General features: G+C 34.8%; 1 protein-coding gene across 1 annotated transcript in view; it reads right to left on the reverse strand.

Moving 5' to 3' along the window:
* Positions 1-202: 202 nt before the first annotated feature.
* The window catches only part of HSPA4L (heat shock protein family A (Hsp70) member 4 like), a 52,260-nt gene continuing 28,221 nt past the window's right edge, over positions 203-24,241 (reverse strand). Inside the window, exons 11-19 of the mRNA XM_026014305.2 lie at positions 23,184-23,317; positions 21,101-21,300; positions 15,204-15,302; positions 13,854-13,991; positions 10,615-10,740; positions 9,989-10,096; positions 7,666-7,785; positions 3,554-3,715; positions 203-1,508 (exon numbers count right to left, since the gene is read on the reverse strand). Coding sequence (XP_025870090.1) covers positions 1,317-1,508; positions 3,554-3,715; positions 7,666-7,785; positions 9,989-10,096; positions 10,615-10,740; positions 13,854-13,991; positions 15,204-15,302; positions 21,101-21,300; positions 23,184-23,317 — 1,279 coding nt within the window. The 3' untranslated portion in view covers positions 203-1,316. The remainder of the gene's footprint in view (positions 1,509-3,553; positions 3,716-7,665; positions 7,786-9,988; positions 10,097-10,614; positions 10,741-13,853; positions 13,992-15,203; positions 15,303-21,100; positions 21,301-23,183; positions 23,318-24,241) is intronic.

The following is a 24,241-nucleotide window of genomic DNA, read 5'->3' on the forward strand; positions in this document are numbered from 1 at the left end:
CTATGCTTCTTGTAGGTTTGGAAAGTCATTTCAGTCTGCTCCCTTACTTAAATAGTTCCAAGCCTCTGAACTGAACAATGTGAACAAATCTGGTGATGAAGCACAGACTAAGTCCTTAAAATATCTTAATTTCACAGTCCCTTGTCCCATAAAATATATATAAGAAGCACCAAAACTGGAGCCAAGATCTGAACAGGTGATGTAACAGCAGGAACTATAATTTAATCACATCATATCATATTACACTTATGTAACATTCTATATTTTGCCTGTTGATATGTAACATAGTTAAGTTTATTACAAGCATTATTTCCTAAGACTTACGGTATAAGTACTTCTTTTCAAGTATTACCGCGTATTTAATAGTGTTTACCTATTTCTTAACATTAAGTAAATCAGTGATAAATGTATATAATGCGATACACATTGTGCCATTTCTCCCTACCCTGTGTTAAGATATTAACAAAATCAATTAAGAAAACCAAAACAACTATTGAAATTGAAACAAGGCTATCAACATCACAGATGCGTGTCGGAGTAGGTCAACAGCATTTCCCCCTTAACATGAAGGTATTTTCATCAAAAATGCTTCTTATCTTTAGGCTAGTATTACTTTAGCAGCAGCTGGTCTTCAGGACAAGTAGATCAGAAGTTTCAAGTGAAAATGACACTGAATTACTCTGAGAAAACATCAATCCACATTACTAATAAAAGATGCAAACTGCTGGTGTCACCGTAACATAAAAATTGTGTTTTCCCTTTTTTAACATGTGATTTAGTTCATTTATGTGATGACAACACTTTGAAGTTCTCATGGCACACCAATGAGATTATCTGTTTTAATATTTAAATTATAACTACAATAACTAGAAAAAAGTCAGTGCCTCAGTGGCTTTAAACCACATCAATCTCAATGTTTTTCAAAATGATGATGCAATTAAATCTATGCTTCTGCAACAATAGTGCAATACAGTATCCTCTCCTGAATACAGGAGTTGAGGTTTATCCAAGTAGAAGCTTTAAATAAGGTAGATTGTTGCCAAATACATATCAGTCTTGCATGTTTGATACAACATGTATTAGGAAAGCTAAAACTGACTTGTAAATCTATACTCAGCTAAAGCTTCACATAAGCAGCAATGGAAATGAACAGAGGTGCACTCAATATAAAACACTTTTCAAAACTACTGCAAAAAACAAATGACAAAAAGTGGTTAAGAACAACTGAACATATGTTGTGTGTACCACATGTAAAAGGAAGAATGGACCTTGTGGTTGCTTGCACTGTTTGAATTATGTGAAGGTGAAATTAAGACTTAGTCCACTTCCATCTCTCCAGAAGATTTAGTATGCTGGGAGCTGTCTTTTGTTGTATCTGGTTTAGTTTCAGTCCCACTCTGTCCATCCATTGGTCCATTGTGTTCACTATTAGCTTTTGCTTTGTCTTCAGCAACCTCTACTTTCGGTTTGGGCTTGTAAATGATGGGGTTACAAAAATTATCCAGGTCCTAAAGACATGAAGAAAAGTGATTATATTAAAAATACCACAAAACAGGTTACCATTAACTTTCTAAATTTCCACATTACTGTGACATTCCTGAACTTATGTTAGCTCAGTTAGATAACCAAGTTTCTTCAAATACGTCAATGAAGCATCACTTCTGGGTTAGTGCATGTTAGTGTTGACAGGGAACTCTTAAATCTTTAATAATAATACTTTGTATCTAATCTTCCTAAAAACTGGTTCCTTATAATGACAGTTTTCTTGGGCAGAAATAAGTTTTAATTTATTCCTTTAAATTATGCCATCAAAAAACACCTACTTTATAAATTGATATTTACATGAAAACAGCTTTAATAAGTGGAATTGTAGAACTACGTTGAAGGAAAATGTGAATTCATGAATGTGAATGTAATTTAATAATTTAAAGTAAATACAATGTATTTTTTTCTATCTTGGCTTATTTCTTTTTAACAAGGAAATAAAAGACCATTAAAATCCGTCAAGACCAGTGTCAAGAGATTGGCATAGGGATGGAAAGATAAGGAGTTAACATCCTGGGGGGATGTTTTAGTGGCAAACTGCTCTTACCACACCCTATATCTCATTTGATTAGGAGCAAACTATTACAGCTTCTTTGCAAAACCTTCTTGAAAGGAATATACTTTTATTTGATTAAAAAAAAAAACAACCCCAAAACCCTGAAAATACACCGAACTAGATTTTTTAAAAAAGCACCTGAAATTTCATCTTCTAGATTAACATTAACATTTTGGTGAGTATTCTTGTAGATATATGTCCATGCAGACACATACCTGCAAACCTACGAATCTATGAAGATACTTCCTAGATTTATTTATACAGCGAGAGAGCTGTACATTTAGATTCTGTAATCTTTCCTTTTTCACTCAGTATGTTGTACAAATCTATCTAAATAGATCTCTGTATCTAAAATTATGTAATGGTTGCAAAGTGTTGTATGGATGCTTCAATTTATCTAGTTTCTTACTGATAGGTTATTTGTTTATTGCAATTTTTTGCTAATTAATAAGCAAGGGTATTTATGTGCCTATACTTATCTAATGTTCAATTTATGATGAATTCCTAGAATTGTGATCTCTGGGTTAATGTGTACTTTATTTATTTTATTTATTTATTTTTTTAAAAGATTTTATTTATTCATGAGAGAGAGAAAGAGAGAGAGAGAGGCAGAGACACAGGCAGAGGGAGAAGCAGGCCCCATGCAGGGAGCCCGATGCGGGACTCGATCCCGGGTCTCCAGGGTCATACCCTGGGCTGAAGGCGGCGCTAAACCGCTGAGCCACCCGGGCTGCCCTGTGTACTTTCTTTAAATTTCTATACATATACAGACACAAAATATAATAAATTCAACTAAGTTGCTCAGGGAGAGCATCCATTTCTTCCCACCCTTGACAACTTAGGACAAAGACAATGTAAACACATAACCATGAATCAGATGAAAAAAAAAATGGGTGAGAAGAACCTGAGGAGGATGAACACCTTTTCATGTATTTATAGGACATGTATACCTTTTGTCCATTGCTTATCCAATGTCTTTATTCATTTTTCTACTTAGATGCTGATCTTTATTATTGTTCGTCTCCATATTTTTCATGGTGTTTTTTTCCTATGATAATCTTTAGACTGGGAAGTTTATCTCAGAAATAACTTTACCACAGAATTTTACAGTTTTCAAATAATGTCAAACATCTACACTGCAAAGTTTTACAACGGAGACTTAGAAGTCTTATCTAGTCTAGAAGTATGACATATTTAGCAGTAAGAAATTGTCATATTGCTTTATTTCATTCCATATTACACTTAAAATGTAAAAAACCAGCCTTGTGTATGTGACTAAATCAAGGAACAGGATGTCCCACCTAGAATCTTTTTTTTTTTTGCAAAATTAAAAATTAGCCTTAAATTTGTTTCTCTGAGTTTTTTTGAAAGTTGAATATTTCCCAAAGTATGGCTCCCATTAAAAATATTTAATGCTTGAACACATTAAACAGAATTTTATAAGTTACTTACCTTTGACTTTGCAACTATTTCTGAAACTTTCACCACAGGATCTTGAGTGAGACTTAGTTTGTTCTGTGCATTCATCTTACTGTTCAGCCAACTCATGGCTTCACTAATGTATTTTTCAACTTTTTCCACATCAGCAGGATCCAGATGATCATATCTTTCATCCTATTAAGTAACAGATTTATTTCAGTAAGCATCAATTAATAATTTCCTTTTAAGAGATTTAGATTCTTACTGAATGCATGCCTCACACGTACCCACGGAAATAAGCCACATACAAATTGCATAGAATTGAAGACTGGGAGAAAGAAAAAAATCAGTTCTCGATTTTTAAAAAGAAAGGTTTTCTGAAGAAGTCAGGTTTGCCAAGAAATGCCTAATGGACAATATTCAGGAGAACAGTTCTTAGCCAAGAAAGAAGCTGCATGGAATTGAATTTGTTAGAAAATAGAGAGAAATAAGGGAAGAAGGCATACTGCAAGCTAGACAGAAAATTCTCAATATACAGCAGAACAATATGGTAAGTTAAGGAGAATTACAGAGTAAGGTTCTGTCTGAAAAACTAACTGCAGCCACAACATACAGGAAACAATCTAAGGAGTCATGGTTTAGGATGGAAGTCACACAACCAGAATGATATGGCAATGCACCTACAGAAAGAGGATATCCTGATGGGTCACCTGCTGGATTACAGACTGGACATGGAAAATAAAGGGAAATGGAATGAAAGAGTACTCCAAAGCCAAGGAACCGGGAGAATGCGGTGTTTTAAAACTGCAAAGCTTAATCCCATATGCTTCCTTCTGCTTGTAGGATTACATATATGCATACTTGATCTTGAACTCAGTTTCTGGGTCTCCACATTTTCTTGAATCCCCTCCTACTTCATGGATCACATCTTAAATTCCTTCTCATTCATCCTTTTATATGCATGCTTTCAAAAAATGTAGCCTGAACCTCTTCCCTTAACTCCCAACTCTATATCCATCTTTCAATTTGAATTTCTATTTATAAAGACTGAAATGACCACCTACATTTCAAAGTCCTGATTATACCCCCACCTACTCTTCTCAGTTCCCCCCATCTTAGTAAATGGCTGATTTTATCCTCCCAGGCCATATCTCTAGAGTCATTTTTGACTCCTTGGTCACATTTACATAAAAATCTGTCACCAGATCTTACTAGGTCTGCCTTTAAAATATGAGCAAATATCTGACCCCTTCAATATCCAAGGTTCAAGCTTCTATCATTTATTATTCTAATATCCCAATTAATGTGTTTCTGTATCCTTTAAAAAAGTCAAATTATATCAGTTCTTTTTTTTTTTAAGATTTTATTTATTTATTCATGAGAGACAGAGACACAGGCAGAGGGAGAAGCAGGCTCCGTGCAGGGAACCCAACGTGGGACTCAAAACCGGGTCTCCAGGATCAGGCCCTGGGCTGAAGGCAGCGCTAAACCACTGAGCCACCCAGGCTGCCCCAAATTATATCAGTTCTATGGTCAAAAACCTCCAATGGATATCTCAAAGCCAAACTTCTACAACAGCCTAGTAGGCACTAGGCCCTTTACGATATGGCAACTGCTAATCCCGTTCCCATTGTTTTAAGCTACTCTGGCCTCCTTACTGTTCCTCCAACACATTCTCCCCTAGAGGTTTTTTTTTTTTTTTTTTTTTTTTAAATTTTTTCTTTATTTATGATAGTCACAGAGAGAGAGAGGGAGAGAGGCAGAGACACAGGCAGAGGGAGAAGCAGGCTCCATGCACCGGGAACCCGACGTGGGATTCGATCCCGGGTCTCCAGGATCGCGCCCTGGGCCAAAGGCAGGCGCCAAACCACTGTGCCACCCAGGGATCCCCTCCCCTAGAGGTTTTGTAACCACTTTCCCTTTTCTTTTATACTTAGGTTGTCTTGAGCCCTCACCTCCTTAATTCTTTCCTCACAGTATATCATCTTATTAGTCTGCCCTTCTGACAAATCTCCTCCACATTTGGTGACTTTTTCAATAGCCCTTTATCTCTATCTGACTACTTTATTATTATTTTTTTTTCTATCTGACTAATTTATTTACTGCCTACCTTTCCCTATTGCAGCATATTAGAAATGGGTTCAATGTCTTCTTTGATGCTTGTAGTTCGAGCACCTTGAACTGATGACAGCCTGGCACATAAGAAGAACTCAAAATCTTTGAATATAATTGAAGTCTTGTCTTGCTTTGGGTATCTAAAATCTGCACACTCGAAGACTACTAAAATCTGGGGAACAGGGCCATGTAATTGTATGTGGATCTCTAATGCCAGATTTCAAATATTCTTGTTTTCATTTGTCTGCTTCCTTCTTACCTTTCCATTATCCTTATATTCTCTCTTTGTACCTGTATGGACAATTTGGACACTGACAGTAGCGGGCATATTCACAGTCAGTACCTGGATTCTTTTCAGTTGGCTGGATTATGATCTTTACAAAATTCAAAATCTATTTGTAAAGTAAGTAACCTCTTTCCACATTGTGTAGCAAAAAGTAGTATAGCAGTTAGGAGTCTATATGTTAACTTCACACTGTTCAGGAATCCGAATTCCATCATTTACAACCAGTATAATCCTTGACAAGTACCTTAAGCACTGCAGTTTTCTTATATTCCTTGTGAGAATAAAGTGAGATAATCCATGAAATGTGTTTATATTCACTGTTTTATAAACAGTTTATTTTTTATTTTTTTTAAAGATTTTATTTATTTATTCATGAGAGACACACAGAGAGAGAGAGAGAGAGAGAGAGGCAGAGACACAGGCAGAGGGAGAAGCAGGCTCCATGCAGGGAGCCCGATGTGGGACTCGATCCCGGGACTCCAGGATCACGCCCCGGGCCAAAGGCAGATGCTTAACTGCTGAGCCACCCGGGCTGCCCTATAAACAGTTTTTAAGTTATTATGAAGATAACATGCCTGAATCTGGTGTTAGCCTCTCCTGTTTACTGATTTTAACACCAGTGGTAAAAACTGGAGAAATTATAGTGAATATTTAACGTAAGGGTCAGCAAACTTGTCCTGCAGGCCAAATCCAACTAGCTACTTTTTTTTTTTTTAAGGTTTTATTTATTTATAAGGGAAGGGGGAGAGAGAGAATCTCAGGCCGACTCGGAGCCTGTAAAGCCTAAAATATTTACTATTTGTTCATTTAAAGAAAAAGTCTGCTACTCTCAGGTTTAGAGGGAAAAAATGATAAGCTTAATTTTGTCAAATCTTACTGTTATGTCCAAAAGGAGAGATCATTTATATAAATATTTGAGGCTTAAAAACAGTGGAAAAGTTAAGGGTATAGATTTTAGTTTGTATATATGAGAGAATATAGGGTACAGGAGATTACAAATGTCCACTGGACTGGAGAACAAAGAGCAACCAAAAGCAAAAGAGGCCAAAGAACAAAATAAAGCCTAACAGAGTCCTGTCTCAAAGGAGGCCTGTGATAATACAAAGTCCAAGAAAACTTTTTTCACTGTGTCAATAATGAAATCCCTAAGAAAAAAATGGATTTAGTCACTGGATGAAAGTGTGATTTTAAGGAATTTTAAGATATTAAATTCACATAACTGTGTATTTTAAGGAAGTACCCTTTAACAATCATTTTCCAATAAAAAAAAAACAGGTTTTTTTGAGAGAGAGCACGTGGAATTTTAAGATATTAAATTCACATTAACTGTGTATTTTAAGGAAGTACCCTTTAACAATGATTTTCCAATAAAAAAAAAAAAACACAGGTTTTTTTTGAGAGAGAAAGAGCACGTGCCCATAAGCCAGAGGAGAGTGGAAGGCAGAGGCCAAAGGGGGAGAAAGGATCCCAAGCAGGCACCAAGTTCAGCATGGAGTCCAGCACAGGGCTCGATTCCAGGACCCTAAGACCATGACCTGAGGCGAAATCAAGAGTCACACTCAAATGATTGAACCACCCAGGCGCCCTTCCAATAAAAAAAAGTTTTAAGTTTGGTACACGAGGTTTCTGGAATTTGGTGGCACAACTACTATAGCTTTATAGCTGAGAACTTGCAGATTGACCCAGCACTACCATGTAACTATACACATGCCATCATCAGCAGTGGGCCTTGTGTCTTCTGTACCTTGTTTCTGTATGCTTCTATCACTTTCATAACAAGCTGAATCTTTTTTCCCAAGTCGTTTAAAGCTTTTGGTCTCTCTTCATGTTCCGTGTACCTCATCTGAATAGGCTGGCCGTATTTCTGTTACGAAATTTTTTTAAAAGAAAAAAGTGATTAACAGAAAACAATTTTTAACAAAAGACAACTTTTATTGGACCTTTACATGATGATGAATAGGAAAGAAAGCTGGCCAGATAAAAATAGGCCTCTCCTCTGTTTCCTTACATGAAAGTAAATTCCAGTAGTTATTTCCTTATGCAATCCTGAGATGCCTAACTAATGATTTGTATCTCTCATTTATTAAGACTATTTCTTGATTCCTGTCAAACACAAAGGCAACACTTTTAATTTCTTCAAAGTTAGGTGTTAAAAACTTACAGAAGTATTAAATAAGACCATAAGGACAATTTGGTACAGAATTCATGTATTTGAAACTTGGTTTCAAATATTTCTGTGTATAACTCTGGAAACAACATGATTACTGGGATTTCTGGATATACAGCTTCTGTAACTCTGAGGAGGGGATGCATTAGAACAATGAATACCTATTTTCTCTTATATTCTTTATACATTAAAAAAAAATCAGCTTTTTAGAATTTTAGATTTTCAGATAAGTTATAAAGGAAATAATAGAGCATCAAGTACCCCTCTCATTGCTATCCTCTAATGTTAACATCTTATTACATACACTTGTCAAAACTAAGAAATCAACACTGACACAGTACTATTAACTGAACTCCAGACCTCATGTGGACTTCATAATTTTCTGTTCCAGGATACCAAATTGCATTTAGTTTATTTACATCATATTTTTATTGTATTATATGTATTTTAAAGATTGTATTTATTTGATAGACCACAAAAGCAGGCGGAATGGCAGGCAGCGGGAGAGGGAGAAGCAGGGAGCTCTATACGATATTTGACCCTAGACCCTTGGGATTATGACCTGAGCCAAAGGCAGATGCTTGACTGAGCGAGCCACCTAGGCACTCCTTTTTGTAAATGTTTTTGAAAGAGGACCAAGGACTGTATTTTTTAACAGCCAACAACAACCACAACACAAAAGCCTGTGGGAACTTCTGTAACATTCACTTATGTGGTTACTTATATATTTGGGGTGAAATAATCTGAAGAGCTGCTGGGCTTTTCAGTTATTTCTACTGACCCCAGCTACCTGGCTGCTCCTAATGCCCAAAATATATACATTCTCTTAGGGACATGGGGAATAACACCACCTCCAAGATAAAATGTGATAAAACCTAGTTTCGTTATCATAAGTTTAGGTTTTCTAGTTGCTTTCTAATTATTCCATTTGGAAGTAATTTACTGGCATAAAGGCAATTTTAACCTTTGCAAGATATTAACACTTTTGCTTGTAAGTAACTTTTCTTACATTCCCTGCCTCCCCCAAGTCCTAAAGCTGCCTTTTTCCATAGTCTAGGAATCATTATCAATGTCATCTGTTTTTCCCTTGCTAGTCAGAATGGCTCAATGACCAGCAGCATCAGAATTTCTTGGAGGCTTGTTAAAAATGCAGATTAATGGGCCTACCACCTTCAGATATATATATTGAATCCTAGTCTGCATTTCAGCAAGAGCTCCTGGTAATTCATGTGAACATTAAAGTATTGCTATGATCTACATTAAGAAGAAAAGAAATTTCCTATCATCCTTGTAATCTGAACTTAGAAGTATTTTTTTCAAAGTAGACAAGCAGAAAGAAAAGAGTAATAATGGTCCTTTTTAAAAATCATACCATTGACCTAGAAAAGGAGACTTGGTGGCCAGATCTATTTCTTTGTGGAAGGATATTTAAGAGCAGGAAAACTATTTTTGAATTTCTTCACTGGTCAGGTGTCCATTACAGTTGCAATGTGAAAATACAAAAGGGCTGTATATTACTCTTCAAAATCTTAACAGTGAAGGGGGAGAGAAGCAGAGAAAGGGTGTATACTCTAATGGATAAGAAGGGATCAGGTTCACAAATCACTTCTTAATGACATTTCAGAAATACATGGCTAATGTAAAAGTAGTAACGCTCTAATCATCTGCTACGTATTCATATCTGAAAATCCTAACAAATATGAGTATACATTTGATTTCAATCTCATGTAGAATTACTGACCTCTAAAAATGCTTTTAAGATCAGAAAATAATTCTTTCTACATATATCTTTCTTTAGTATTTTGCAATATATTTATTAAAAATAGACTGCTTTTAAAGCATAATTTTTAGGAAAACTTAATGTTTTATTCAAAACTAACATGCACTTTAAAGAATTTACCTTTAGTTCCTGAAGCTTATCCACATAAATTTGTTTAGGTTGGTCCTCTCCTTCTTCATAAAGCCAATTTTCTGTGTCTTCCAATATTGCAGACAGTTTACTCAAGTCCTAATTATACATTTAAGAGACACTGACTGAAAAATGCTCTCCTTAGAAATAAAAGTTATCAAAGGAATGTTTTTCAAGTATAAAAGAGTAAATTTCAGATTTTCTGGTTTTGTATTCATAAACATGTTTTTCACCATAGTTCTACAATTAAGAGAAATAACTAAGAACCATTCCTAAAATGGCTCAAGGAGATTGGCAACAGTAACACATTTGGTATGTTTATTTACATAATTTGTATTAACATTGTCAAACAAGATTTTTTCAGTCGTTTTTTCAATATTCAATGTTTTTCCAATATTTTCAATATTTCAAACAAGAGAGAGTGGACTGGGAGGGGGCAGAGGGAGAGAGAGGGGAGGGAGGGGCAGAGGGAGAGAGAGAGAAGCAGACTCCCTATTGAGCATGGAGCCCATGAGATCATGACCTGAGCCAAAATCAAGGGTCAGATGCTTAACTGACTGAACCACCCAGGTGCCCCTCAAATAGTTCTAATAAAAAATTATAAAATTTAGACTTACTTCTTGAGTGATGAATTTTTCATAGACTGTGCCCAGCTTGTCTCTAAAATCATATACATATTCTTCAACAGCATTCTTAGCATCATTTCTTTCTTTCTCTAATTTATCTTGCATTATCATCTTCCCCTATTCAAAATGTTTAGATTAGTTGCTATTAAGACTATGCAGGAGAGTCATCAGGGAAATGCATATCAAAACCACAATGAGATATCACCTTATAACTGTAAAAATGGCTAGAATCAAGAAGACAAGAAATAACAAGTGTTGGTGAAGGTATGGAGAAAACCCCTCATGCAGTGTTGGTGGGAATGTAAATTGGTGCAGCCACTGTGGAAAACAGTATGGAGGTGGATCTAATAATTCCACTATTGGGTATTTTTCCAAAGAAAACAAAAATAATTAGATGTATTCACCCCCATGTTTATTGCAGCATGATTTACAATAGCCAAGAAACAGACACAATCCAAGTATCCACTGATAGATGAATGGATAAAGAGGGTGTGGGCCGTGTGTGGGTAATGGAGTATTAGTCATTATAAAGGATGAAATCTTGCTAATTGCAACAGTATAATGGACCTATGCTAAGTGAAACAAGTTAGACAGAAACAAATACCATGATTTCACTTATATGTGATCTAAAAAACAAAACAAATGAATAAACAAAGAGCAAAGATAGGCCCATAAATAGAAGGGATGATTGCCAGAGGGGAGATGGGTGGGCGGATGGGCAAAATAGGTGAAAAGGAGTGGAGAAACTGGAGATACAGGCTTAAAGTTATGGAATGAATAAGTCATGGGGATAAAAGGTACAGCATAGGGAATACAGTCAATGGTATGATAACAGTGCATAGTGAGAGATGAGAGCCACACTTGTGAGCATACCATGATGTATATATAGACTGGTTTATTGCTATGTTGTGTATCTGAAACTAAAGTAACATCGTGTATCAACTAGACCTCAGTTAAAAAATAATAATAATATGCATTAGGGAAATGCAAACCCAAACCCCTTCATACCTACTAGAATGACTATAATCAAAGACATGGATCATAAGAAATGGACAGTGTTAGGATGTGAAGAATTTTTAACCCTTGAAACACTGCTAATTGGGAATGTAAAATGCTATAGCTGTTATGTAAAACAATTTGTTGGTTCCTCAAAAAGCTACACAAAGAATTACAATATGACCGGCAATTTCACTTATAGGTATATAATCAAAGGAATTCAAAACAGCTATTTGTATGCTAATGCTCACAAAAGCATTATTCACAATTGCCAAAAGGTAAAAACGAATGGTTAAATAAAATGTATATATCCAGTGCAATATTATTCTATTATAAAAAGGTATAGAGTTCTGATACATGTTACAATACACATGAACTTTGAAAATACGATGCTAAGTGTACAAAACCAGACAACAAAGGACAAATATTTTATGATTACATTCATATGATTTATCTAGAATAGACAAATCCACAGAGACAGAAAGTGACCAGAGTTTATTGGGGGGAGAAGGGAAGAATAGTAAGTTATTAATGATTAAAGACTCTCTGGGGTTATGAAGAAGTTTTGGAAATAGGCAGTGGTGACAATTGCACAAAATTGTGAATTTAATAATGCCGCTGAATTGTTGTACACTTCAATGAAATAGTAAATTTCAGGTTATATACATTTTATTACAGTTTTAAATATTAGTAATGTGTAATATTACAAAGGCACTGAACTGTACACTTTATATGGGTGAACTGTAGGTTATGTGAATTGTATCTCAATAAAGCTATTTTGAAAACCCCACATAGACCATGTCATTGTACATACCAGGATTCAATTCCCTGGCTCCCCATTTACTAGTTTTGAGATCACAGGAAGGTCACTGAACCTCTAAGCCTCAGTTTTCTTATCCTAAAACAGAATACAACTAGCTATCTCTTAGGGCTGTTAGTAAGATGGACATATTTCACATAAAATTTTAGTATTGTGGCTAGCACATAACTCATCCCGAATAAATATTAGCTCTGGGAGAAGATATAATATAGTGGTTGTGATCTTGAGCTTTGAAACAGACTACCCAGATCCAACTCAAAGGTACTCTCTGGTCATGGATGATTTAGTCCACCTGTTCCTGTTTCCTCATCTGTAAAACATAAACCTCTAACAGTACTTATACCTCACAGGTTTGTTTTGAGGATTAAATGAGACATCAAAGTCTCATGTAAAGAGGCTAGAAAATATGATTATTGTTATAATTAAAGCAAAGAAAGAATCTGAGGATTGTAATACCCAAAATTTTCACTTTAACAGAAACATAATGTTTTAAACAGAAGACTACAGTGCACTGACATTTGGAATCTAAAATAGTGAGACATTTAAAACCTTAAGAAAGATTTTATACACAAAGTTTGCTACAGCAGCACTTGTCTACAATTTATTTTGGCATATTTGGGGAAATTAGTCTCAAAACAAATTCTGAATTACTCAGGTCTTCAGGAATGCTTGCTTTGCCTAAAATGCAGCAATGCATTTTATTAGTTAATAAATAGACAAAAAACTGTAAAGTCAAAATCTCTTGAAGAATTCCAAGAATAACGCACACACACCTATGGGAGAATATGGGGAACTTCAAAGAAAATTGACCTTCTTTAACGACAGCCAAGCCTGTAAAAATAACCACTGCTTAAATAAAACTTTTAAAAATAAAATTACTTTTTACACAACTGCTAGTCAAGCAACAAAACTCTTCCTCAAGAGACTGTAAAATTAAACACACAGACATGTAAAGAAAATTTCAAGAATGACAACAGATCTTAAGAAGTACTAAACCTAAGTCAGACAAACATTTTGAATAGAGCCTTATCTTTAAGAACAACACATTAGAAGAGGGGAGCTGTTAATACTTCACCTTAGACTGTGTTGGGTGTTAGCGTTAAACTCAGAGTAACAAGGGGGTAAGAATCAATAGTATTAGAATGGTCTTTCTTTATAGTGGAGAAAACGCATGTTTTTTCACATAGCTCTGATAAAAGCTACACTGTACATGACATTAATATAGCTCAGTATTTTGTCCAAAATAAAGTAGTTCAATGATTTATTTAATAATTCCTTAAGTTATGGACTAGTTCCCAAAATTGGCGGCGGTGGGGGGAGGGGGTGGGGGTGGTAGTGGTGAATAATCATTGACTTCTACAAAAATTTCAGAATACACTACCACTTATTTTAACATCACCTGAGATTTACATACCTCATTTTCAATGTAGCTGTTGAGAAGATCTTGGCCCAACTGTCTACACAGGCTGCTCTGAATAGGCAGATCAATACTCTTGACTTTTCCTTTTTTAATGGTCTGGTTTAATCGATCTTGTTTGTCTGAGGGAGCTGACTGCAGAGAGAAATCCAAGAGAAGTATAAATTTCTAAAGGCAGTCTGAAAATAGATTTAAGTGATTTCAAGATGAAACAAAAAAAAAATCAAAACTATTACCATCTATTTTACTTAATACTATTTTAATATGGGTAGTATTTTATACTCTGTGTACACTAAATCTTTTAATATAAAAACTACTGGGATGGAAATGCAAATTAAAGCCACAATGAGATGCCACTTCAAACCCATTAGGGACAACAATAACGAAAAAAAAAAAAAAAAAAGGAAAATAACAAGAGTTGGTAAGGAAATGGAGAAACTGGAACCCTCATAAATTGCTGACAAGATTATAAAATGTTGAAACCATCCTGGAAAACAGCCGGGCAGTTCCTGGGTGGTGAAACGCTGTAAAAATTATTGTAATAATAGTTGCAAAACTCTGTATTAAAAACCATTGAATTGTACACTTAAAATTGGTGGACTATATGGTGTGTAAACTGTATTTCAAGCTGTTAAACAATTAAAGCCAAAAATATCAAATAAAATTAAAAATCCAGAAAAATAGGTTTCAATTTTTAAGTTATTGGAGAGCCTAGGATTTGAAACTGAATTTTTATAACCTCTGAAGAAAATCTGTACTTCTAACCAATATAGATTCAATTCTGTTCAGGTTAGAAAAACCTGTTGAAGATGGTATTTAGAGCAGGAGCCACATTCATCTAGGTCATTGGGTTGGGGTCTCTCCCTTTTATTGGCAAGGACTGTCTCAATAAAATAATGACTTTCAATGAAAGAGTTATCCTTTAAAGTTTTACTTTCAAAAATATTTTTGCACAAAGGAAAATGTTTTATGATATGCAGCAAAATGCTTAGTTAATTTTGAGATGAAAGAAAAAAATTTACTGTCAATTTAAGTTTTCTTCACTTAGCTTATTCCATTTCCTATTTTTCTGGGATTACATTGTTTTTGATGAAACAAAAAATTACTGAAAAATGCATTTTTTTTCCTACCAAGGAGATAATTTTACTTATATTATTAGGGTTCATTCTTTTTAAAAATCCTCTATAATTCCCTGAATTGTATTTATTCTGGTTATAGGTTTCTATACTTTTCCACATTACTAAGATTTAAAATATCAACTCTATTAAAAGCATGCAATATAAAGTAAATATATTACTCAAAACATCAATCTCTAAAAGACACAATCATAAAAATAGTAAAACATACCTTTGTTTTGGTTCCTGTATGATCGATTTCCTCTTCTGGGGTATGTTCAGCATGGCATTTTTGCTGCCCTCCTTCTTCTTGGTCAACTTGCATTTTATCCTGGATAGAAAATACGTAATTGCAAATATTTGTACAGTGTCTTCCTTTTTTTTTTTTTAATAAGCAGCATCTTAGTGTTAAAAACTGCTTTGTAATATGTGAACATAGTACAGTAGAAGGTTTTCTTTTTTTTTCTTTTTTTAAAAAACTTTACTCTTTTTTTTTTTTTTAAGATTTATTTATTTATTTATGATAGTCACAGACAGAGAGAGAGAGAGAGAGGCAGAGATACAGGCAGAGGGAGAAGCAGGCTCCATGCACCGGGAGCCCGACGTGGGACTCGATCCCGAGTCTCCAGGATCGCGCCTTGCGCCAAAGGCAGGCGCTAAACCGCTGAGCCACCCAGGGATCCCAGAAGGTTGTTTTTCAAATGAGAATACCAATAAACAGATTAAGGAAAAGAAAAAGATCTATTTGATGCTATGTGAATAAATGGTTTCATTCAGCTGTGGCCAAATAACTGCAAAAAAAAAAAAAAAAAAAAAGGAAAACTGTTCTCAAGTTAAATTCAACAACCTAAATTCACAAGGATAAGCTTATGAAAAAAAATAACATTAAATTTGACAAATGTTTATAAAGAACTTAATGTGGGAAAATAAGATACAAAATATGTGTATTACATAAATTCGGTATTTTTTAAATGTAGTAAAATACTCAGTACATCCAAACTTTCAAAGCAGATGTCTCTGTATTATTAAAATGTAAACTTCAAAGATTTTTTAATGTCTACAGGACAAACTTTCAATCAATAAGACTATTAAAATAGATTCTACTTGGTAAATAATCACAAGTAATAGATTTTCCTGGTCTTTCTTAACCCTATTTATGACCATCCTCCTAAAAAGAAGCAAGCTTGGAATTCAGCAATCAGTATAATTTGTCTTCTAATATATTCAGATTATAATATATAAAATATAAACTACCTTGGAGGCTATCATGAATAGTACTTATTTGTGCCAGAGAGAAAAATAAGTTAGACGATAATTTACACCAGTGTTCTTTGTAGTTAAAGGGTCAATTATTTCCAGGATGCCTGGGTAGCTCAGTTGGGTAAGCAGCTGACTCTCGGTTTTGGCTCAGATCATGCTCTCAGGCTCCTGGGATGGAGTCCTGCGTTGGGCTCCACCCTCAGTGGGAAGTCTGCTGGAGGATTCTCTCTCTCCTTCTGCCCCTCTCCCTGCACGCTAATACATAAATAAATCTTTGAAAATATTTTTTAAAAAAACAAGTGTTTCTGATATTCCACTCCTCACCACCTCCATAACCAACTTCCAAATGTACAATTTCCCCTACCTAATTGAAAAGAGGTGAAAAAAGTAATATAGTGGTGAGTTAGTGTAATGAAGAAGGCACACAATTCTATTTCATGTAAGACTAAGAAAAAAATGCTGCCAATTAAGTAGCCAAAATCAGTTAGCATTTTTAACTTTATACTTATTGAAAGAGCTCTTCTATTGTGTTTATATCTCTAAAAGATAAACATATAAAGTGGTTAAGGTATTTCTAAAACTTCACATTCATAATCCAACTCTTTTAAATCAGTTAATGAAGTATTTTTCTACACAATATTGTCCGCTGTGCCATCAATAGCATTAGTTACCCAGCATTTGTTTAAAAATTGCTCTAGTATGGTCTCTAATATTTTCTTATAAGCCACTGATACCTATTCTTCAAGTGTTTTCTTTATCGTACTAAGGAGTCAGTAGATTGTTTTCAGACAACCATGACTCAAAGCCCTTCCATGAATGGTCTTTAATTTGTTGACAGAAATGTCAAGGTGCCATTGCCTAGTCATGCCACTGGGAATAGCAACCAAATTCACACATGTACAGGTGATGAGAAGTGTATCATGATAATTGCCATCAGCAACAGTGAGTAGAGGATATGATCATCTGCAAGACGTGCCCTGATTTCAGATATATTAAAAGTGGAAAGCTGTACAGCTTACAACTTATTTGAGAGTAACTTGAAATGACTTAAGAAGGTTCATACAAATATCCACAGTGGGGAAATTGAAGAAGTGCTTCTAGACTCTGGCTTCTCTAATAGATTTTAAATTCCATGAGGGTTGAGATCATTTTTTTGTTCCCTGCTATATCCAAATACACATTCTAGTGCTTACAGTTACTTGCTAAATAAAAAGCAATTAAGAATCCACAGGTGCCTGGGTGGTGCAGTTGGTTAAGTGTCTGACTCTTGGTTTCAGCTCATGTCATGATCTCAGGGTCATGAAACTGAGCCCCACCGTGGGCTCTGTGCTCAGTGTATAATCTGCTTGATATTCTCTCCCGCACCCGCCCTTCTAGGTCATGCTTTCTCTTTAAAATAGGTAAGCAGGGCAGCCCTGGTGGCCCAGTGGTTTAGTGCCACCTTCAGCCTGGGGTGCGATCCTGGAGACCTGGGATCGAGCCCCACTTCAGGCTCCCTGCATGGAGCCTGTTTCTCCCTCTGCTTGTCTCTCTCTCTGTGTGTGTCTCTCATGAATAAATAAGATCTTTAAAAAAAATTAGTAAGTAAATCTTTAAAAAAACCAAAAGAATAAAATCCAGAATCATTATCATGACCTACATAAAGACTTTACTGGATTTGTCCCTTGACCTACCTTATTTTTTTTCGTGACACTCTCCCCACCTTCTCCACTCCTGTATCTCATACATCAGCTACCCTTGTACTTGTTTAAAAAAAGGTGGGGGGCGGCTTTTTGCCTCAGGGACTTTATACTTGTTATTCACTCTCTTCAGACAACTACAAACCCACTCCTTACCTTCAAACTGCTTTTTCTTTTTTAGATTTTATTTATTTATTCATGAGAGACAGAGAGAGACAGAAAGAGAGGCAGAGACACAGGCAGAGGGAGAAGCAGGCCCCATGCAGGGAGCCTGATGCGGGACTTAATCCCAGGTCTCCAGGGTCATGCCCTGGGGCTGAAGGCGGCACTAAACCGCTGAGTCACCTGGGCTGCCCCAAACTGCTTTTTCATCTTTCAGGCTGGCTTACCTGTTCCTTCCTCACAAGTGGCTTTCCTCATCACTATCACATAGTGTCCACTATGCATCCCCCCTCAATTTCCTGTATATTTATATAGTATCTTGTTTCTTCTAGCCTGTCCTTTCCCACTAGAATGTAAGTTACAGATAGATAGGGACCTTTTCTTCCTTGGCTATCACTATATCATATCCTCAGTGCCTAAAACAGTACCTGGTACATGTAATTGGATATTTTGAAAAAATAAAAGGATAAACCACAAATAGTAAAATCCAAGTATATTAGTACAATGAATAGCATATAGTCTTTCTGATCTCTGGTTTTGTGATAAAGCCTAAGCTGTGATAACTTCTTAGTATGACCATACATTAATATATATACCTAGAAGTATCAATTTAATTTTGAGATCTACTTTAAAGAAAAATCAACATTCTGTTTTGATTTTTTTTCAGGAAAATCAAAGCTATCTTAATTTTTAATGAAAAAAAGAGGCTCATAAAATAATGTTTCATAAATCGACTCAGGTAAAAGACAAAAAAAAAAAAAAAAGACTCCTGCTGCTTACTGGATTTATGTCAGAGCCAACAGTGTCAGGCAGGCAGGAAAAAGTAAAAAGAACTTAGTACCACTTACTTTACCTTCTCCTCTAAAACTGAAAGCAGTTATCTTCCAAAGTCTACTCTGATTTGGTTCTCATTTTTTGGAAGGAAGGGAGAAATGACTTATAATGGTACATAAGCCCTATGCTTTTAAACTTCTAGATACAGAATTTGGTAAACAAATTCCAGAGAGAACCATTAAGAAATAGAGCATACAGGATACTTTCTACACAGGATACTCAACCATCACCCCTTGTTAGCAATGATTTGGAAATAAACTACAATTTATTCAATACCTATTGTATCAACTATGGTAGGGATTTAAAAAGAAATAATATATTTGGAGTATGCTAGCCAAAAATGCCAAGGATATGATGCATGATGTTAACCTTTCTTTTTTCCTTGATTATATATGTTGGAGACGGAATATTTAGGAACATCTTACTTATCTAGAAAAAATACCTTATATGGGAACACCAACTAATTGTAATGTTCCTATAAGCCAAAACACTTATGGTAAGCAAATAAGGCTATGAGTGGCCAAAAGCAGATGTCATAACCTCATACTCTTTATTCATAGATGAATCCCTCAAGTCCACATCCAGGTCATTCTCAAGGACACACTAAGTGAATTTCAAGCCCAGACAAAATAAAAGCAGAAAATAAGAAATGCTAGAGGTGGCAGAAAAATGGGTGCCATATTACTGTTTTTAGTGCTCAGGATTCAGTATATAGAGAAAACTAAAGGTCTCAACAGAGACTTTTAAGAAAAAGAGGTAAGAAAATTGAAATGGTTATGAAGAATTCATCCTAAAGGCATACACAGCACTCTCAATATTAGTAAAAATAAATCTTAACAGATTGAATTTACATGTCTGACAAATTATGAACAATTAAGAAAACCAACTTTTCAAAAAAAAAAAACTTTTCACCTATTATTTTTCCATTAATTATAAAAAATTGACTATCTTTACTAACAGATTAGGACATTTCTTTTCTCAATTCAAGGAAGGATGTAATAGCAAAATAGTACATGGGAAAATGGAAGGAAATGCCAAATTCCTTAATTTCTCCATTTTTTTGAAGTTTTCTTTTTTGTCTGTTTTTATTAATAATTATTCTAAAATCTTCATTGATCAGAGCAGAATTCTGATCAATGAAGATTTTAGAATAATTATTAATAAAAACAGAATTCTACTCTAAAGGAGTACTTTAGAGAGCAGTAGAATTCTGATCAATGAAGATTTTAGAATAATTATTAATAAAAACAGACAAAAAAGAAAACTTCAAAACAATGGAGAAATTGTCTTGAAATTTAACAAAAAATATTTTTAAAGATTCATTCATCTTTGAGAGAGAGTGAGCGCACAAGCAGGAAGAGGGAGAGAATATTAAGCAGACTCCATGCTGAGCTTGATCTCACAGTCCTGAGAGCACAACCCAATCTAAAACCAAGAGCTGGATGCTCAACTGATTACCACCCAGACACCCCCAAAATCCATTCTTAATACACACAAATACACAAAAAAATCTAGGGTGGGTCTCCAATTATGATCAGAACAAAAAAAGAATCTAACATAGGCCATTAAAAACAACTTATAAATAGTACATATAAAAAGATGAAACCTTTGTGAATATATCACGTTCTCCTATGATTCCCGCATCTATAGTATAGCAAGAATAAATATAGTGTAAGGGTCACGTAACTCCTTCCTAAAGAAATAAACTGTCAAAATTTTGTACTAATGTTACTGAGTGTACAGCACACTATTGTGTTCAAATACCAACCAGATATCCCCTAAGCCCAGATAGATTCTTTATTAAGGATGTACTTTATCAATCTAAGAAAAGGTATATGTACAGTTCAAAATGTATCAATCTGAACTCTTTAAAGCTAGAAAGCTAGAAAGCTAAAAAGCTAGCCATAATACAGTTTTTAATGGAAATAAAAAAGAATTCAGGAAGAGGACTCTAAACACATGTTTCATATAAGGCTAATAAAGATACAAAGTATCTAAAGAGTTTAAAATGTGAAAGAAGTCAGCATTTAAAATTATACTTTAAAAAATCATTCTTTGATGTTTCATCAAAAAAGTTTATACTGATTCCTACAATAAAATCTCCTCAGAGATTTTTTTCAACTAATAAGGTATCAGTTATGATTAAGAAACAATGTACTTATTAGAGGAACCTTGCAATAGGTCTTCTACATACCACATCATCCTTGCCTTCATTCTTAAATGAAGTTTCTGTCTCCATAGGAGCATCACTGTGATCCCCTTCTACATTTTGCTTCTCAATTACTGATGCACTGGCCACACTGAAGATTCCATGAATGTTAACACGAACTTTAACCTTCACTTTGGAACTATCACCATCAGCCTGAGGCAAAACATTCTGAATAGTGAAGCTCCCTTAAGGAAAAAAGTGCTTTCATTAGTACATGGATTTCTGATTAACCTATTCAAATTCATTCATTCAATAATTTATTATCTTTTAGATGAAGACAAATAATCATGAAACTATCACATCCAGATTATTGTGACCCTAGATCACCTTTTTTTTATGTTAATAAACCTAATATTAAGATTTAGACAGGTTAAGCAGCCTGCCCCAAATCATCAATACTAGGACAAAGGTAAGCTGGAATTTCAACAAAGGACAGTTTGACTTAAGGCAATATAGCTTTTAAGTATTTTATAATATTGCTATTCTAAAACCAAAATAACAAAATTCTACTTCTGAGTTTGAAAACAAAATGGACATTATCCTTTTGCTGTAAGTTTTGCAAATCATAATCATCTTGGTAATTCACAAACACAGCAACTTAAAAAAATTTCACCCTATAGCAAAATTGCAAAGTTATTCAGTCACTAATACCTACAGAGATCATATTAACTTTCACTTGAAGAAACTGTTTTATTTTCAGTATTTTTAAAAGATTTTTAAAAAAGATTTTTTTAAAAAAATTTTATTTATTTATTCATGAGACACACACACACACACACAGAGGTAGAGACATAGGCAGAGAGAGAAGCAGGGTCCATGCAGGGAAACCGAAGCAGGACTCAATCCTGGGACTCCAGGATTACGCCCTGGGCTGAAGGCAGATGCTCAACCAAGCCACCAGGCATCCCAAGATTTTATTTTTAAGTAATCTCTATACCCAACATGGGGTTTGAACTCAGAACCCTGAGTTTAAGAGTCACATACTCTTCCAACTGAGCCAATTGAGTGCCCCTCTATTTTATTTTAAAAATCCATAATATATAATGATATCCATAATAGAGAACACTAGGCAGAAAAACTGAGAGTAAAAATTTGGTTGACCTTTATTATAGGTTGAATTGTGATCCTCACCCCCAAATTAATATGGAGTCCTATTCTCAAGTACCTCAGAAGGTGACCTTATTTGTTTGGTAGACAGTGTCTTAGCAGAAAAATTAAAATGAGGTCATCAGGATGGGCTCTAATCCAATGGCTGGTGTCCTTATTTGGAGACAGATACACATATAGGAAGAATGTCATGTGAACAGGAAGATGGCCATGTACCAACCAAGGAGAGAACCTGGAACAGATCTCTCCTCAAAGCTCTCAGAAGGAATCTTGTCAACACTTTGATTTCATACTTCTAGCTTCTAGAACTGGAGACAAATTCTGTTTAAGCCACTCAGTTTGTGGTTCTTTATTACGGAAGACCTGGCAAACTAGTTACACCTTCCATAATTTTCTACTGCTTTAAGTAACGTATTTGAAACAGTCATATTGCTCCCTTTTTAGTCTATCAATAAAAGCAATACGTATAGAAAACTTAAGAATCGTAAATTATTCCTTCACTTTTAAATATAAAATTATACTTTGTTTTGTGTATCTAAAAAGATTATCCAGCTAAAACAGATATTACAGTCCCCAATTCTCATTTTTGTATTAATCCAATGATATGCATTCTGGTTGTTGCCAGGGAACCAAAGTTTAAAGTCAGAATATATAGTCAGTCTGGCAGCACAATTTCAACTTACTGATTAAGGATTTTTCCATAAAAAAACGACCCTCGCCCCCTTTCAGGCAAATTTCAGAGCATTTTAAATAGAGAAGTCAAAATGAATTAAAAATACTCAAACCTACTGCTATTCCAGAATAAACTCTGAGCACTACAAAAGTGCATGTTTAGAAAAAAGTATGAGTATCTTTCAGTGTCAGCTTAGCTGAAATATCAATTTATTTATTTCCTTGATTCAAATACTGATATATTTACAAAAAGCAAAAGTTTCTGAGATTTTTTTGTGTGTTCTCTTACCAATTCTTGGATCAGGATAAGGCACTTCATGTAAATTAGTATAAAATGCTTCTAGTTCAAATGGTTCCTTCTTGTGGAAAGTAATGACTTTTGAAAATGGGGCAGGATGGTTCTTACAGAATACTTCACATTCCCTAAAATGGAGTGGGAAACAGTTAAAAACAAATAGGAAGTTGTCTATGAATCTCATTATAGAATCCATGTCATTCCCAATTCAAAAGCAGCAATTTGAAGAGCTCTATCCACAAATGTAAAGAAAAAGAATTACTGGTTTTATTATGAACATGCAATTTGATAGGTTTACAGCTCAAAGTTTTTAGAATGTCTGTCATAGTAACAGATAATTCTATCCTACTAAAAAAAGGGAAAATAATCAGGATTAGGTATAAGGCCAATATAAAGGGATTAGTTTTTTGCTCACCTATGTGTATCAAATACTATACATTAGTTTCCAAAACACTTGTCATATATAACCCTTTTTACTCTAGATCCTTTAAAAAAAACCTTTATTTGGGAATAATTTCAAACTTATAGAAAGAAGCAAAAATAAAAATAGAATAAGGAACATCTGTATATCTTTTTTTTTTAAGATTTACTTATTTATTTATGATAGACATAGAGAGAGAGAGAGAGAGAGGCAGAGACACAGGAGGAGGGAGAAGCAGGCTCCATGCTGGGAGCCCGACGTGGGACTCGATCCCGGGACTCCAGGACCGCGCCCTGGGCCAAAGCAGGCGCTAAACCGCTGAGCCACCCAGGGATCCCCACATCTGTGTATCTTAACTAGATTTACTGTCAGCATTTTATTCCATTTGTTTCATCATTTAAGTGTACAGACTCTGTGGATGTGTACATTTTTTTCTAAACCATTGGAGGGTGTTACATACATTCTGGTCCTTTATGCCTAAGTACTTCAATGTGTATTTCCTAACAGGGATATTCTTTAATATAACCACAGTACTGTCAACTGTATAAGTTTACACTGATACTTTAACATACAATCCACATTGTCCTTTTTTCAATTGATGTAATACTGTCCTTTATAGTATTTCCTCCTC

Source organism: Vulpes vulpes, chromosome 4 (genome assembly GCF_048418805.1).
Source record: "Vulpes vulpes isolate BD-2025 chromosome 4, VulVul3, whole genome shotgun sequence".
Lineage (NCBI taxonomy): Eukaryota > Metazoa > Chordata > Mammalia > Carnivora > Canidae > Vulpes > Vulpes vulpes.